The sequence below is a fragment of the Epinephelus moara genome, chromosome 22 (genome assembly GCF_006386435.1).
Source record: "Epinephelus moara isolate mb chromosome 22, YSFRI_EMoa_1.0, whole genome shotgun sequence".
In the NCBI taxonomy this organism is placed as follows: Eukaryota; Metazoa; Chordata; class Actinopteri; order Perciformes; family Serranidae; genus Epinephelus; species Epinephelus moara.
The window spans coordinates 36773568-36789915 of NC_065527.1; the positions used below are offsets into that span (position 1 = coordinate 36773568).

Consider the following 16348-nt stretch of genomic DNA (forward strand, 5'->3'; position numbering starts at 1 on the left):
GTAAAAAGAACTGCGCCTTGGCAAGTGCCAGCTGTCTCCGCTGCAGCTCCAACTTCTCGCGCTTTAACTCTACCATCTCCTGCTGGAGGGCAGCTGGCCCTCGATCCAACACAGCACGGCTAGCTTCTCCCTCTCGAGGCCCACGAGTGTCTCGCTGTAGGTGCAGGTGGACAGCGGACCTTGCTGGTGTGGGTTGGAGCACAGGGACAGGCCTTGAGCTTGGGAGTGTGCAGGGGACGTCTTTGTCGGGCAGGCTGATGCTGAGGGGCAGGGAGGTTGGTTGTTGAGCTCCTCTGGCCCCGCTCCCAGATGGCTCATCCTCACCCGAGTCACTGGGGGACGAGAGGCCCTTTCTCACCGCCACCCAGTCTCGCAGGTTGCAGGGGCTGGAGGGAGCCATTTTTTCAGCGATTGCGTGTCAAATGCGGTTCTTGGCCACTAAATTTCTTTTGCCTTTTGCTCCGCCAAAGAGTATGTTCCGCTGCTGCCATACTTCATCCACCAGGATGGCCATCTCCTCTGGGGTGAATGCAGGTGACCTCTTGGCCCACTTGCGCCCTGCTTCTGCCATTCTGTCTTAATGTGTGCACCTAGCTACCCACAGGTAATTTTATATTTGCATTAACCAATTGCTGTGCATAAATGGATGTGATTGCTACTTGGATACACCTGTTGGATACACCTGTTACCTGTAATTACACATACACATGCGCAGCAGGGAATTAGTGTGTTGGGTAGCAGCTGTATGTCTCCACTCACATACATGTTACATTAACTCTTTTACAACTGTCAGCGTGCTGCCTGTGTGTTTTCATAGTTTATACCTGCCGTTTTGTCTGATTCTCAGTGTAGATTAATATAGTCCATAAATCTGTCAATTTTGTCCTTCCGTGAACTGGTCATGTTAAGATGATCATTAGCAGAGACACACCGTTGATGAATGTAGGATACAATGTGGTCAGGATACAATGCAGGTCCCTAAGTTCATTTGTCCTTTCGTCCATCTTTCATATTTTTGTTTAAATATAATACATTTCCTCATGATTCACTTACCAAGACTACTTCTTATTTAGTTGTAGTCTTGTTTTCGTCATGAAAATAGATCATTAACAAATATTTATTGTCTTAGTTTTTCATTAGAATTATTAGAACACACATACACATGAGCAGCAGGGAATTAGTGCGTTAGGTAGCAGGGCTGTGTGTGACTTATGTGCTGATGAAGTGGTGGGTGATCGAATTGCCTGACATCGATTGATTTAGTTTCAGCACCGCGGTAGTGGTCAGCTCCTGTTAAGAGCTTCTTAAAGAGCGATCTTAAGAGCGATCCTAAGAAGGGCATTAGGGAACTCATCTGGGAAAAACTCTTATCTTAGCAACCCTTCTTAGCTAAGACGTTCTTAACTGTGCTCTGAAGTCTTAAAGGGAAATTTCAGTTTATTTCAACCCGTCTCCTATCGTTCTAAATTTGGTTCAAGTGACTAGTGACATACAGATAATAGTTAGTATGTTAGCCGTTAGCCTAGATACAGCCGTAGCGTCAGACCTGTTAAAACGTAAGAGAATGGGCATCCCTTCAAGTGCAAAGTTAGTCCACTAAACAAGCTTTTTTCCACAAAGACCGCCTCATATCGCTAGGATTAATGTCAGAGAACATATAGAAAACGACATGTAAACGTGTTGTCTTACCTTACCGGTGTGGTGCCATGTTTGTTTATCCCTCTAGCTCTGCTTTCCAAAGCGCAGCCGAAATATATCTCGCCAACTCTAGATAAAGCCCAGCTGGATACTAACGTTACTCCAGGTGGAGGTGTCTCGTCCTCGGTCACATCCAGACCTTGAAAATAAGGCTGCAACCGCTCCCATTCCTTGCAACAGAGGCATTCCTCTTCTGTGGGCACTGGGGCACAGCATTCACAGGTACACCACCAATCTCCAGAGCTAAAGCCTTATGGCAGCCATTCCTCCTCTCTCGTCCTCTAACGTTACCTGTTGCGCCTCGCTCTCTCTCCTCCTCCTCTGTTCAGGCGACCGTCCAGTTCTGCCTTCCAGCTGTTGCTGCTTGTTCAGGCACGCTATGAGATCGCTGCTTGTTCTCGCGATATTTCGGCCGCGCTTTGGAAAGCAGAGCTACATTGTAAACAAACATGGCAGCACACCGGTAAGGTAAGACAACACGTTTACATGTCATTTTCTATATGTTCTCTGACATTTATCCTAACGATATGAGGCGGTCTTTGTGAAAAAAAACCTTGTTTAGTGGACTAACTTTGCACTTGAAGGGATGCCCGTTCTCTTACGTTTTAACAGGTCTGACGCTTCGGCTGTATCTAGGCTAATGGCTAACATACTAACTATTATCTGTATGTCACTAGTCACTTGAACCAAATTTAGGACGATAGGAGACGGGTTGAAATAAACCGAAATTTCCCTTTAAGATCGATCTTAACTGGGAAACGCCGCCATTATCAACATGTTGATTGATTCAAATAGCCAATCATTTATAAAGCCAATATCGGCCCATACTGATGATGTGTCGATATGATGATACCCAGCCCATAATTGTTGTTTTTTTTCTCTCCTTTTTTTGGGGGGGGGGGTTCCTTATCAGCTACGAGAGTCCTAAGGACAGAGGGATGTCGTATGCTGTAAAGCTCTCTGAGGCAAATTGTGATTTGTGATATTGGGCTTTATAAATAAAATTGATTGATTGATTGATTGATTGATTGATTGATTGATTGATAGTTTCAAACATGGAATGTGTACGTTAGATATTATGAGCTGCCTCCTCCCAATTGTTAATTCTACTAGTTATAAAGTTATATAACAAAGTTTATGTTGTATGTGATTTGTTGTGTTGCAATGTAGTCATTAGTAGGGCTGGGACTCAACAGAGGAGCCACAATATGATATTATCACCAGTGTTGGGCAGTAACACGTTATTAGTAACGTGTTACAGTAATGCCGTTAGTTTTGGCAGTAACTTATACTCTAACACTTTAGTTTTCAAAGTTACTAACTCAGTTACTTTTTAATGAAGTAACTAGTAACTGTAACTAGTTACTATTTTTCACTGATTATCACGATACTTATGTCACGATACATTATTATTGAGATTTTAAATGCGTTGTGATGTGCTGAGTATTGCACTAACATATATTGCGATTTATTAGCTTTTTTTCAACTGTAAATTTTGTCCAAAAAGGAAAACTTTGTCAACATCAGTTTTATCTAATAAGATGAAATTTTTGCTCTATTCATCTCACTTCAGCCATTTTTTTGTAGCAGCAAAATGAATCTAATGGACTGAAAACGCAATTTATTATATTATTCTTGTAGGCTAACGTTTAATTTGTATTTGTCATATTAATAATTTATTCATCACGATGCTTAATTTAATTTTTTAATGCTTAATTTATATCACGATGCTATGCTGTATCAATTTTATCCCCCATCCCTAGTCATTAGTCACTGCTGGACAATGATAGTCAACATCAAAAAATAATTCACTCATGTGCTGTAGTCTAGTTAGCACAAGGTTTTCTTTTGCATAATTGCATTCGTAAGGACAGATATAAATATTGGAGAAACGGTTGAACAGTTTTTTAACTAAATATTATGCTGAATAAATGATTTAGTTGATGACCCTTTCATTAACAAAAACAATCAGAGACCTCTGTTGAACCTTAAAAGCTGGACAGTCGTTCTCCATCTAACCAAGTATATCTCACACCAGGGGCGATTCTAGGATCAGAGTTTTAGGGGTGCTGAGCACCCGGAGAGCTGCCCGGCCAGGCAAGATAAATTTCACTGTTTTGTACATTTTAACTCAATTTCATTCCCACATTTGTGAAAGAAAAGCACAACACTTTTTGGGAAAGTCTGTGACTAAACCATCAAATCTGATAAAGGTTATTTAAATGCTGAGCCACAGCAAAAGAGGAATGGATTGGAATCATAAAAGAAACATATCGTAACCCTAATTTCTGGGGGAAGACAACTCATTTTGATACAGCAGCTCCTCAACATACACATAAACAGTATGTATGTTTCTGGAGTAAACCAGCCCCCTATAGTGAGTACCAAAATTACCAAAAATGGACCTTGGACTTTTATTTGAAATGCAATGCACAACATGTAACATTAACACATTAACAGTAATTTAATTTTTCAATGTTTGTCTCTGCCTTTTTCCTTCTTGTCTGTATTATATAATAAAAATACATAAATAAAAATACACTTCAAAAAAGAAAAGTGGTTGAAATCTACAAAATAATAATAATAAATACACACAATAGGAGTTATAATGTTAATGGGCATCCAGTCAGTTAGCTAGTCAGTAGCACCTTGGCTTTAATATTAACCATAGACTGTATGATATTAACACATGCACATGACACAACAGCTAGCTTCTCTCATTCATATTCAAACAGAGGACAGTGGTACTGACCACCTGTAACATTTCCTAGCTAGAAAAAACGTCAGCTAACTCCTACCTAACAACATAAACAGTGACCTACGATTAAATGCTGCAAAAATGAGGACTGGTAATGATAATAATGTGTTGGTACTGAGTGGTAGAAGTTAAGAAATATGCCACATATCCTGGTTTAAGCCAGGTACTTACACCACTACTGCACTCTGGAAGGCAGCGCATTGCTCTGTGCAGATAGAGCGCTGGAAAGGTGGGAGGGATGGGGTGGATCAAACCATTTTTGAGGCAAGGGGGGGTGCTGCTGTATTTTTGTTGTTAAAATATTACGTTGCAACCAGGTACTGTATGGTTGTGACACTTTTCTAGCTTGTTAAAAAGGGACATACAGTAAAAAAAAATAAAAAATTCTCTCAAATTTTAGGGGTGCTGGGATTCAATTTAGGGGTGCTTCAGCACCCCCAAAAATGGTCTAGAAACGCCTATGTCTCACACTGGGAAAGGTGTAGAGCCACTGCAGAGGGGAAGATTGTTGAGCGGACCTGAGGTTGCATAAATATGATTAATGTGTTGACACAAACAAACAGAAGTACTCTGATATTATCAATTTCAATAAAATTAAACCTGGCCATTTTATTAGTGGTTTCCAAGTATTGTTAATGATTAATAATAGGGATTCATGATAATATTGGGACATCATCGGTAGAGGTAGGAATTGCCAGGGGACCCACGATACGATATATCACGATACTTAGGTTACTGTGATAAAATATATTGTGATATGTTGTGATTTATCACCTTTATTCCAACTGCAAATTAATTACCCAAAGTAAAACTTTATCAACATCAGTTTTACCTCATAAGATAAAGTTTTCAATCTGTTCATCTGACTTTAATCATTTTTATTGCAGCAAAATGTAATGCAAAGCAGACAGACTGACCAGCACCTTCATAAAACCTGTCAGAAATGCTGCATACACCTGGCAAACTGAACTGTTGGCAATGCGTGAGCCAAACACTTTACACTTCACTGAATGGCAACACCCATGTAAGAAGTGTTGTCTGTTACAACAACAATCCCCCATTCTTGTGCTGCATTTAGCAGGAGGTCTACTTTGTTTGCTGCGGTGTGACTTTGTGACGTGTAGTGCTCTAGTTTGGAGAATGTGAGACAGCAGTCGCCAGTCCTTTGTGAGATAATGTGCCATTATAGTCACATATGAATCAACTGACCTTGAAGTCCAGGCATCACAAGTTAATGCCACCCTTCCTGCTGTACTCAAAGATTTCTCAACTTTATGCTTTACTTCTCTGTAGAGCTTGGGTACAGCTGTGTTGCTGAAAAAATGTTGGGGTGGAGTCACATACCTGGGTTCCAGTGTTCTTAGCATGTAAACAGAAGCCTTTGTTTTCAACAACGCTGTATGGAGATCTTTGCACATGACATAGGTGATGGACTATGATATTTTCTTTGCTTTCTTAGAGTTGGATGGTGGTTTTGTCAAACTAAGTGTGTCCAGTGTTGCCAGAGCGGGTTAAGCATTAGCTTGACCGTCAGTGGCTAACACTATCTCTGGATGGTGGTGTATGAGGTGAGCCCTCATATTCGTAGTATTCCTAGAGTATTTTTTTCTCATACGACACTGCTTGCAAATTGCATGTGTTATATGTGTCATATCCAGGTCCCCCTTTCCTTCTGTGTTAAAAAAATCCAAACTAAGTCCAGATGTTTGATTTAAATGCAGACGGCGCATTTCTGATTTCTTTCTCTGGTGCCTCCATCTTTGTTTTGATTAACTTCCTGCCAAATGCTGCTGACTGAGATCTCTGCTGACCTCACCAACAAAGAAAGTAAAAAAAAAAAAAAAAAAATCAGCAAAATCTAGTGGACCAAAAAAGCAATTGATTTTTATTATTCTAGTAACAAAGGTTGTATTAAAATGTGTATTTGCAAAAATTAGTAATGTATAATAAAAGATCGATACTTGGCAAACATGTATTGATACAGCATTGCCACACAAAATATCACGATCCCACGCTGTATTGATTTTTCCCCGCCCTTTGTCATCTGTATCGGCAGATATTGGCTTTAGAATGAACTATTAGAATAGGCCAACATGCTTTTTCTTAAATTGCACAATGAATGAATATTACATACATTGAAAGGTATTACATTTCATGTCTCCATCTGCTGTTGGGCCATCACAATAAGAATATGCATTGTCTGATAGTCAGCATAGAGAGAACATTTTACTCTCATTGCAACATGCTCAGGACCTCACAGTAATTGCAGTCACAGTGTTTGAAGCTGTTTTTCCATTTCACTCTATGTTGTTTATGACCATGAGGGAGCTCAAGAAGAACAGCACATGTGTGAGTGTTTCTCTACTTTTGTTTGTACCTCATTGAATTTACAAGCTCCCCACAGACATGGAAGGTTTGGAACAGTTTGAGGACTTTAATTAAATTGAAATGATTTAAAACTGAAAAAGGACTGTGCGTTGTGAACAACCACTGACCAATGGATGACCGACTTAAGGCAGGGCTAAATATGTCTGGATTCCAGTGATCTATGTGTAATGTGTAATGTCTCTGTGGTGATGACAGATAAAATGCATTTCAGAAGAAAGTATTTGCTTGTAACTAGAGCTAATTCCTCATCTGAAGCCAGATGCGTTCTATGGCAAAGTGTTACAGAGGCTTTGAAGCTATCAGGGAACTTGCCAGGGATGACATATACTTTCTCAAGAATGTAGCTACATAATGGGACAAGGGTCGCTACTGAGATAAAACATGGAGGCCACAAGAACTATGGTTGGTAGAGGATGATGTTACTGAAGACAGCATCATACAATCTGGTAGCAACTTATCTGCCAAAACATTCTCACTCCAACCTTATCACATATTGACATTTGGTCATGACCCTTCCACACTTAGATAGGCTACAATGTGCAAGCTACCCTGGGTGCGTTGGTTGTTGACATTCTGGGATGCCGTGTCAACTTCAGCCTGTTACGTGCATTGTGTGTTTTAAAGCCGCTAAAACACGCTGTTTCAAACGCGTATTGCAACAGCGAGCATAATGCAGGATCATGCATATGCAGCATCACGGGAGACGGAATCCTCGTCGCCAAGAAAGCGCAAAAGGGAATCAAAAAGGCAACGTGACCGGCGAATTCAAAAAACGAGGGTCAACATTGGAGTAGCCTTTCCCAGGTGGAGAGAGCTGCTGAAGGAGAAAGGTAATGCAATCACAGGCCTTGATGTGAGGAGAGGGATGAGGTGTGTGAGGTTGAGCCACTTGTCACTGTTAGGCGCTGTTAGGCGCTGTTAGTGGCGCTGGCCTATAATTGCATTACCTTTCTCCTTCAGCAGCTCTTTCCACCTGGGAAAGGCTACCCCGATGTTGACCCTCGTTTTTAGAATTCGCCGGTCACGTTGCCTTTTTGATTGCCTTTTGTGCTTTCTTGGTGACAAGGATTCCGTCTCCCGTGATGCTGCATATGCATGATCCTGCATTATGCTCAAAGAGTGGGACTTTGTTATGCTGCAGTAGTGCAGGCTTTTAAAATTTGCCGGGGTAGTAGCGAAGCGCCTCTTGTCCCTCTCCTTTGGCTTGTCAGTCATGCAGCACTGGCCTTGCTCTCAACGAAAACGCCAAAGGCGGGGCTGTATGTCCCATGCTGGCGGATGTATTCTCAAGATGCCGAAACTCTATGGAACCCCCCAGACGACTTACCCGCACAATGTACAAACAAATCCAATTCTGCTTTTACGAGAATAAGTCAGATTATTGATGGAGTTAATGATACACCAATGATGACATATTTATGAATGCAGACATCAATTTTTGCCAATAAATAACTGAAAGTGTTACACAATGTCCCTTTAAGCTCTTTTTAGGTTTAGGCAACAAAAGCTCATCGTTGGGTTTAGGAAAAAAGAATAGGGTTTAGCTTTACAATCCTCATCATCATCAAGAAGCGAAAACCAACCTCCTGGGTGAAAGTCGGTGGTTGTTGGACCCATCCACCAAACCCAGATATTGATATATCCACTTTTCCCCCTATTTTTAGTGATCATCAAGTCTCCTCCTAAGCAGTGCCTGCACATTGGCAAATCTTTTACAACAGTATTTCAGAATCTCTGTAAAAAAAAAGTGCTATAGATTGTGGATCCAGTGGAACACCTGGACAGAAAGGCGTTAATTAGGTTGTAAACAGTGTTAGCCAAGTTAGTTAAAAAATGTTATTTGATATGTTTTTGCTTTAATTTTATTATTGAGAATGAATACAGATTTACCAAACATTATTGAGACCAAACCTTACACCATATTCCTTCATATACTGGAACAATATTGACAGTCATAGATGCTATAAGAAAAGAGAATATAGAAAGGGGAAAGGGATTTAGTCTGGTGGTATGATTAGACATTTTGGGAGTTTTTTTTTTAACCACAGATGGATCCTTAAAAGATTCCCTTTTGTAGAAAAACTCATTATGTGATGGTTAGGGATGCACAATATTGGATTTTTTGCCGATATTCAATATGTCAATATGTAACAACTCATTTGGCCAATAACCAATACCGATATCGATATAACCACTTTTTTCCCCCACCTGATTTTAGATCATCAAGTCTCTTCTGTAGTGGAATTAACATCAACATACTGGCCCACCAGTAGATGGAGACATGAAATACAATAGTGTTCAATGTATGTAATCATTCATATGTGTGTCATTCATTGTGCAAAATAAGAAAAAGTACATTGGCCGATTCTGATAATTCATTTTAAAACCAATATTGGCTGATACCGATGACGTGCAAATATTATCATGCATCTCTCGAGATGATGACATAGTTTAGATTATTCTGACAATATCAGTTTTTCTTTTGCAGTCTATGTATTGCTTTCAGCCCATTTATTCTGTCACACTGTCTTTTTTGATACTACCACTAGTGGGCATCATTTATAAATTTTAAATTTGTGTACTTGGCTTTAAATTTGTTCAAAATTGAATAGAAATATACTATTGTTAAAATAAATGACAAAATGCATAATTACATTTTATGTTAAAAAAGATAAAGTGACTGATGTATTTGTGCACCCTTAGATACAGATTCACAAGTATTTGAATTAATTGATGCAACATGTAGTTAAACCATTAGCTGCATTAACTCTTAAAATGTCCTCACTCCCAAAGTCCTCTGACAGGGTTTGACCAGGAGCAGCAGCTCTGGGCTGACCTGTGCTATGAAGACCCAGAAGGCCCAAGGTGTTACATCAGCTTCGCCTCCCAGCCGACGGAAGTCTTGCTTCACCTTACGAGGCAGAAAGAAGAAGGACAGGGTGATCCAAGGCAAACTTCGCATCCGTTCCCTGCCTGGAGCCTTTCTTGTGCTGGGGGTCATTGTGGTGGTTGTTGGCACGGCTCTGGCTGTGGCGGGATACTGGCCCTATCGGATATCGAGATCATCCATCCTGGGAGCTGCAGAGGGGGAAAGCATCTCTGAGTCACAGAGCTCTGGCTGGAGTCTGGGAGCTAAGGGCCTCCTATCCACAGCTGGCCTCATCCACAGTGAGCGGATGAAGCTGCTGGGACCTGTCATCATGGGAGTCGGTCTCTTTATCCTCATATGTGCCAACACAGTCCTTTACGAGAACAGGGACAGAGAGACTCAGATGCTTCTGGCTCAAATGCGCAGTGTAATCTGCTCTGTGTCTGCGGCTGTTCCCTCTGCAGACCTTAAAGAAATTGCAGCAGCCAACTCGATGGCAAAACACTACCAGTGGGTGAGCAGTTTACCAGCTGCTCATCTCAACATCCTTTGTCTGCAGCAGCTGGCCAGCTCTGAGCCCCTGCTTCAGACCAGATATCCCAGAGACCAGATGGATGGTTTGGAGGGCATCTACCAGCAAGCTGTTCTCCAGACTGAAGCTCTTCACCACCAGGAGTCAGAGCCTCCACCTTCTAACTCCAGCTCATGTAATTCCAGCGAGACAAACTTAAACACAGAGTCTGGTGCTGAGCACAGGGGCAGCACCAGCTTCAATCTGCAGCCCGCCTCACTCGTCAAGCTCAGCAACTGCCTGGTGTCTGCCAGCTCCATGTCCACCCTAGACGAGGTGGATACCCCAGCTGTCAAGCAAAGGCGCTGCCACAGTATGAGCTACAGGACTAACCCTTATATAGCCCAAAATGGTGTGAGTCTGGAGGATGGACTCCACACAGCCGGCAAGGAGGCTGAAATAAATCAGCTGGTAGTCACAAGCAGAGAGGCTGGTTCACAGGTTTGCGTGAACATCCCCTGGCAGGTTGTGGATGCTGCAGAGGAGCAAACTCACAGAAGCTGGCCTCAATTAGACCTGGGCAGTGGGAGACGATACCTCAAACTAGAGAACAAAGAGGACTCAGTGGACAAACTGCTTGTCCAGTTAGAGCAGCATTGTTCTCAGTGGGATAAGAATTTTGGCTCTGGACCTTTCCAGTGATGGCTGCTGGTGACAGCTGATGACCCTGATAACTGAGGATCATACTAATATTTCCCCTGGATTTTAAACTGCACTATATGTTTTTTGGGGTTTTTTTTTTTTGGGGCAGAGAGAAAGTGAGCCCCGGATCATTTGGAATACAGTACTTCTCACAAGGATCTTCCGATCATTCTCAATCTTCAGTGGAATATTTATACACAGAGGTTATGGTCTTTGCTTGGCCTCCAATTGGATTTGGCAAATGTTTTATATCATTGAAGGAACAATAAACAGACCATACACTGTCACAGATGAGCAAAGCAATTTGACAGACTGTTTACCTGCCAGAAATCAACTTGTATCTCAATGCCAAAATGGGTTTGCCTGTTTCCAGGACACAGTGTGCACAGTCTAGTGAAGGAGAGATAGAAGGGTGGTTGTTTTCACTGTGCAATCAATTTTGAACCAAACCACCTGGACTCCTAAGTCCATAAAGTGCTGACAGCTTTTGACAAATGCAACTACTATATAAAAATGGGATTTTTTTTTCACTCAGCTGAGGTACTCGAAATGCAATGCATGGCAGTGATGTACAGTATGTTACATCTTAATACTTATGGAAAATAATGTCATTGTTTGTTTTTATGTATATAAGAAGTAATGATAGTTAAAAGGTATGCTGATTTATTACAACTTGGGTCTTAATTTCTTAGGTTTAGACATTATTTCTACAGTATCTTTTAGAATAACATTGTACTCTCCAAGCTGATTGCTGAGATCTGGGATGATATCACCACAACTGTCTCTAAACTGTAATGGATGGTCGTAATGGTCACTTTGGATAATAATATATGATTTGCCTTTGTATTGTTATGAACAGATTATCATGCCCATCAATCCTGGGCACTATTTTCACTAAGGACCCTTACCAACACAGGCATACACACCCATGTGTGAGCACCGCAGCATGGAGTCCTGCACGGGTCCATTTTTGAAAACCCGCACCCACCCATAGCCAAAAACTCCGTACCAAAACCGATCTGTTACCAGTTATGTCTAGGTCAAAGCCACACCCGCGCACACCCATTAATAAAAGTCCTATATCCCGACCCGATTAAAGACACACAGGTTACAGTCACTCACATTAAGCTGGATTCTCCGTTCTTGAATTACAAATCCAGCAGAGGAAAAGTCTCTTTCACTGGCTGTGCTTGATGCCAGGATGGTGAAAACATTCAGTCACTGCCAGGTTAGGAAAAATTTTAGCATGCTCCTTTCACCATCATAAAACCTGAAAAGGATCCTCCTTGGGTGTCTCGAATTCCATGTAGGCTGCAACCTAATCCTCGGGCTTTTCATAGCTGGAGTCCTCTACGTCAGTGACAAATGTGACAATGGGGTCATTGACTCAATTGTGTCATTGACTTTCAAAATAAAAGGAATCGCAGCTTGATAATAGGGATTTAGTTGTCAAAATATTACACATATACTGCAAATCTTTTTTAGTTGTTTTATTCTGAAAAATAAAAAATATGTTTTTGCTTGCCCATGAGTAGTTTATTTTTACTCATGCCCATACCCACAAATTTATATATATACATATTTTTACTTATTACACAGCTTTTTGTGGGGTACCTTTTGGTTACCCACGGGTACCTGACCAAGTGCAGGACTCTGCCCCAGCATGCAGGCCTTAATGTGTTAGTCTGTGTTAAAGTTATGTTTATTGTTTCAGTATCCTACTTTATCAACCACCTTTTAGCTCTGTTTTTATTTTCACTATGCACACCATCATACTTTATATAGCTTTCAGGGTCAAAACAAGAACCATGTGTGAATAATGAGTGAGTAAATAGCTGTGAAAGAATACAGAAATGAGAAGAGCCACAGCTATGACCACACAGCTAAAGTCAGCACAAGAGATAAATAGTAGACATCCAACTCCTGGATAAGGTCTCAGTCAGTGATAGCATGTACCGGTATCTCTGTATCATCCATGTAGTGATCTTAGTTTAGTAGTTAGGTGGTTTTTCTAATGGTGTTTAATCCCAGGCATTTGGTTAAAAGGAACATTTGCCAGTAATAAAAGAAGTGTACGTGTTAGGAAATATTGGCTATAAACCACAATTCAGAATGGCTAATAGTTGCTCTGATGGAAGGTGTAATGGAAGATCTGATGTACTGTAAAGCAGCCCATCAGAGAGAGATTTCTCCAGGGCCAAGGAGTATCAGTTTCAACACTGTCCCACTCTGTCTCTAACTTGAATCTTCTTTTTCTTTTTAAGCGTATCCTGTGTCGACCCATTAACAGTGTGTTTTACTTGTTAAACTTGTAACAGACACTTGACATTGGCTTTATTTCATTAAGTTTGGTAGAAAAACCTTAGGTCCCTCTATTTAGTATTTCTAAGCAGTATTTAGACATTTAATGCATGTTTTTTTTTTTTTTACAGACTATTATGTAGCCAGTCTGTTTGTTAATGTATTTTGCAGCAGTAAGATTGGGCCAAAAGGACGTTACCATCATTGTCATCAACAACTAAGTCTGACATCCAGATTTAACAGCCCTGCCCGCCTATCCACACTAACATCGGGTCCATGTCATTGGTCCGACAGCCCATTGGTTCGACATCCCATTAGTCCGACTGTCCGCGGTGCTGAATGGCTCGCGGCGGGTGTATGGTGCGCCGCGACCGGCTCTGGGTCAGCTGGGAAAGGCTTGAGGCGGAGCAGGCTCACGGCTTATGTGTTTGTCACTTTCTTTTTCATTTTAACCCACACCTTGATCTTTTCCTGACCCTAACCAAGTGGTTTTTGTGCCTAAACCTAACCAGACCTTAACCACAGGGCATCATCATGATTTCAGAACGGACTTCGGAACAATGGGTTTAATATGGTCGGAACAATGGGCTGTCGGACCAATGAGCAGTTCCCCTAACATTGTGGTTTGGGTTTGCTGTACCGCTAATGGCATTCATTGTGTGCTTAAAAACTAATAATTGTAATTTATAAACCAAATGAGCCAGATGAATATCAAATATACTTAATGTATTACGGCTTATTCCGTGTGCGATATGTGAAATGACTATATTGTGAACATTGTGAGCATTAGACTCGCAGACAGATACACATACATAAAGAAAAACTCAAATCATATCAGACAAACATGATACCTCGTACCTCACACTCTTCCCATTCAGATCCCTCTCTCCTTTTTGTGAGCAAGCGAGGTGAGCTGTGTTTTTATATCACGGCTCCAGACCTCCAGACCGATCTGGAGGTCTGGACTACTAGTGCAACTTGCACATAAAATATGAACTGGAGAGCTGTTAGTTTGTTTCCAGTTTCCAGTGAATAAATCATCACATTTACATGCGCCATTGTAAGAGTTTAACTTAATGAGTTTAACCATAGTGCGAGCAGGTGAGGTGTGTGTTTTTGTATCTGCAGGGCTCCAAACCGTGACTCACGGCCACATTTTGTGACCACGGATCACCCTTGTGACTTACAAATACTACTAACATATGAACTGGAGAGCTGTTATTTTGTTTACAGCCCACGATGAATTAATCCTCACATTAGAAGATGCAATGGTAACAGTCTGACTTTCTGCTAACTGTTCAAAATTAAAGCACCAGTGGTTCCGCTTTGATTTATTTAACTATTACAAGACTTATTTAACTTTATTACAGCAGTTTTTTGTTTACTTTATCACAGTGGCCGTAGGCACCCATAAGTCGAGGCTGTAGTATAAAGAGATAAAGAATGACAATATAGTAGAGCACTGTTAAATGGCTGTGTACAACTACATTATAGTGTGTTATAAACCATTAATTGAATGTTATACTGCTTATAAATGCTACATATGTGGACATACAGTGGTTGTAGGAGCTAAGCCTATTACTTGCAGCTACATGAGATGTTTCACCCGGCCTGACCTGGCTGACACGCTTTACGCGGCTGATGCCACATCGTCCTTGGTTGTGTTGAGTTGGGGACAATAAACTGCAGGTTCCAGTTGCAGAACTATCAAAGTATTTATTCATAGCACCAAACACAGGTTGAATACATGTCCATTTTTTTTTAATCTTTCATTCAAACTGAACACACAGCATGTTGCATACCACCACAGTGGTCAAAAACCTTTTGCTCTTCTGGGATGCAAAACCTGATGGCAACAATGTTGTTCCTACCTTTATACCTTAAAACTCCAAATGCCAATGAAGCACCACCCAGTGTACATAAATAGCAAATAAATAGACTGCTGAGTGAATGACCTATTTGGCTCTTACAGTGGTTGAAGAACCTGTCTGATCTTCTGACCACTCCTGTTTCATAACCTATTTTTAATGGCCACTGCTGATTACATAGTTATTATTACTCATAAGAAGGATGACCATAACTATGAAAATAAGACCCAAGTTGTAAAAAGACTGATCCTTAATAATGAAGGAGAATCTCTTTGTTGTCCTTCTTCTGGTCAGTGCAGTATTAGCCTGTTATGAAAGTAGGGACACCTACCTTCACTTCCTGTTGATTGTCTCCTCTTAAAACCTTCTTTGAACAAATGGACATAATGGATTGTGCAGGCGAGCCTACAGCTCCAGGTGGATTTGAGTTGATGGGTGTTACTGCATACAGCTGGGTATGTGTCACAGAGGTAAGAGAATATGAACCCCCCCCCCCCCCCCCCACACTTCCTTGCCATCTCCCACACCATGTGCAGATGTACAGAGGCGAGCCCTCCGTCTTTGAAACAACAGTCTTACTCTGGTTTTCTCTCTGTCTGTGCTGTTTGTTCTGTATGCCATGTCTGACACTTTGTGTTCTAAATGTAAAAACCAAGCAATAAGAGCAGTCTGACAGAACAATCAATCGCTGTGTCATGCCCTGTGTTGACCACGGAATTAAACAGCATTGCTATGCCTGTGTTGCAAATATAAGGCAAAGCAAAAGTAGCTCCTGTTTGCTTTTGTGTCATTTCTTCAAGCTGTCAGGGTAATGGCACGTGGTTGTATATGAATGCAGCATAATAATCTTCTCTCCATGTTTGCTGCTAGCGACCTTATTCCTCACTCCAAAGGAGACTTTGCATTTCACTCATATATTTTTCAGGCTGAAAACATCCTGCTGGGCCTTGAACCATTGAGGCCCATGTTCACTTTATCATTTGATGAATGGAAATGTGAGAAAGTGATTTTCATTCCCTCCAGCTCCACAGTACCAGCTTGATATTTTGAATTGGTCTTGAGCAGGAGGTTAGGGATGGAGTGGAGTGGCAAGGGGAATTCCGCAGCTGCAGTTTTCCTCAGTAGAGCTTCCTGCATGCTCCAAATGTTCCCTTATTAGATTTTAAGGTTCCCTCTGGGCAGGTATGCAGTCCTTCATGATCTCTGTTCATTTAATTGGTCGTTTACAAGATGGCTTCAGGGTTTCTAACAGC

The 16348-nt window shown here is 41.2% G+C and overlaps 1 protein-coding gene across 7 annotated transcripts in view; it reads left to right on the forward strand.

Moving 5' to 3' along the window:
* Positions 1–15862, forward strand: part of tmem200b (transmembrane protein 200B) — a 31093-nt gene extending 15231 nt beyond the window's left edge. For 3 of the 7 annotated variants that reach the window (XM_050033998.1, XM_050033999.1, XM_050033997.1), the window contains exon 2: positions 9638–15862. In XM_050033998.1, the coding sequence (XP_049889955.1) occupies positions 9688–10926 (1239 nt within the window). In that variant the 5' untranslated portion in view covers positions 9638–9687 and the 3' untranslated portion in view covers positions 10927–15862. Of the gene's footprint in view, positions 1–244; positions 605–1694; positions 1921–2027; positions 2167–5110; positions 6025–9131; positions 9148–9637 lie in introns of those variants that run through there. The other 4 variants (XM_050034001.1, XM_050034002.1, XM_050034000.1 and 1 more) reach the window with 4 other exon arrangements.
* The last annotated feature ends 486 nt before the right edge of the window (positions 15863–16348 follow it).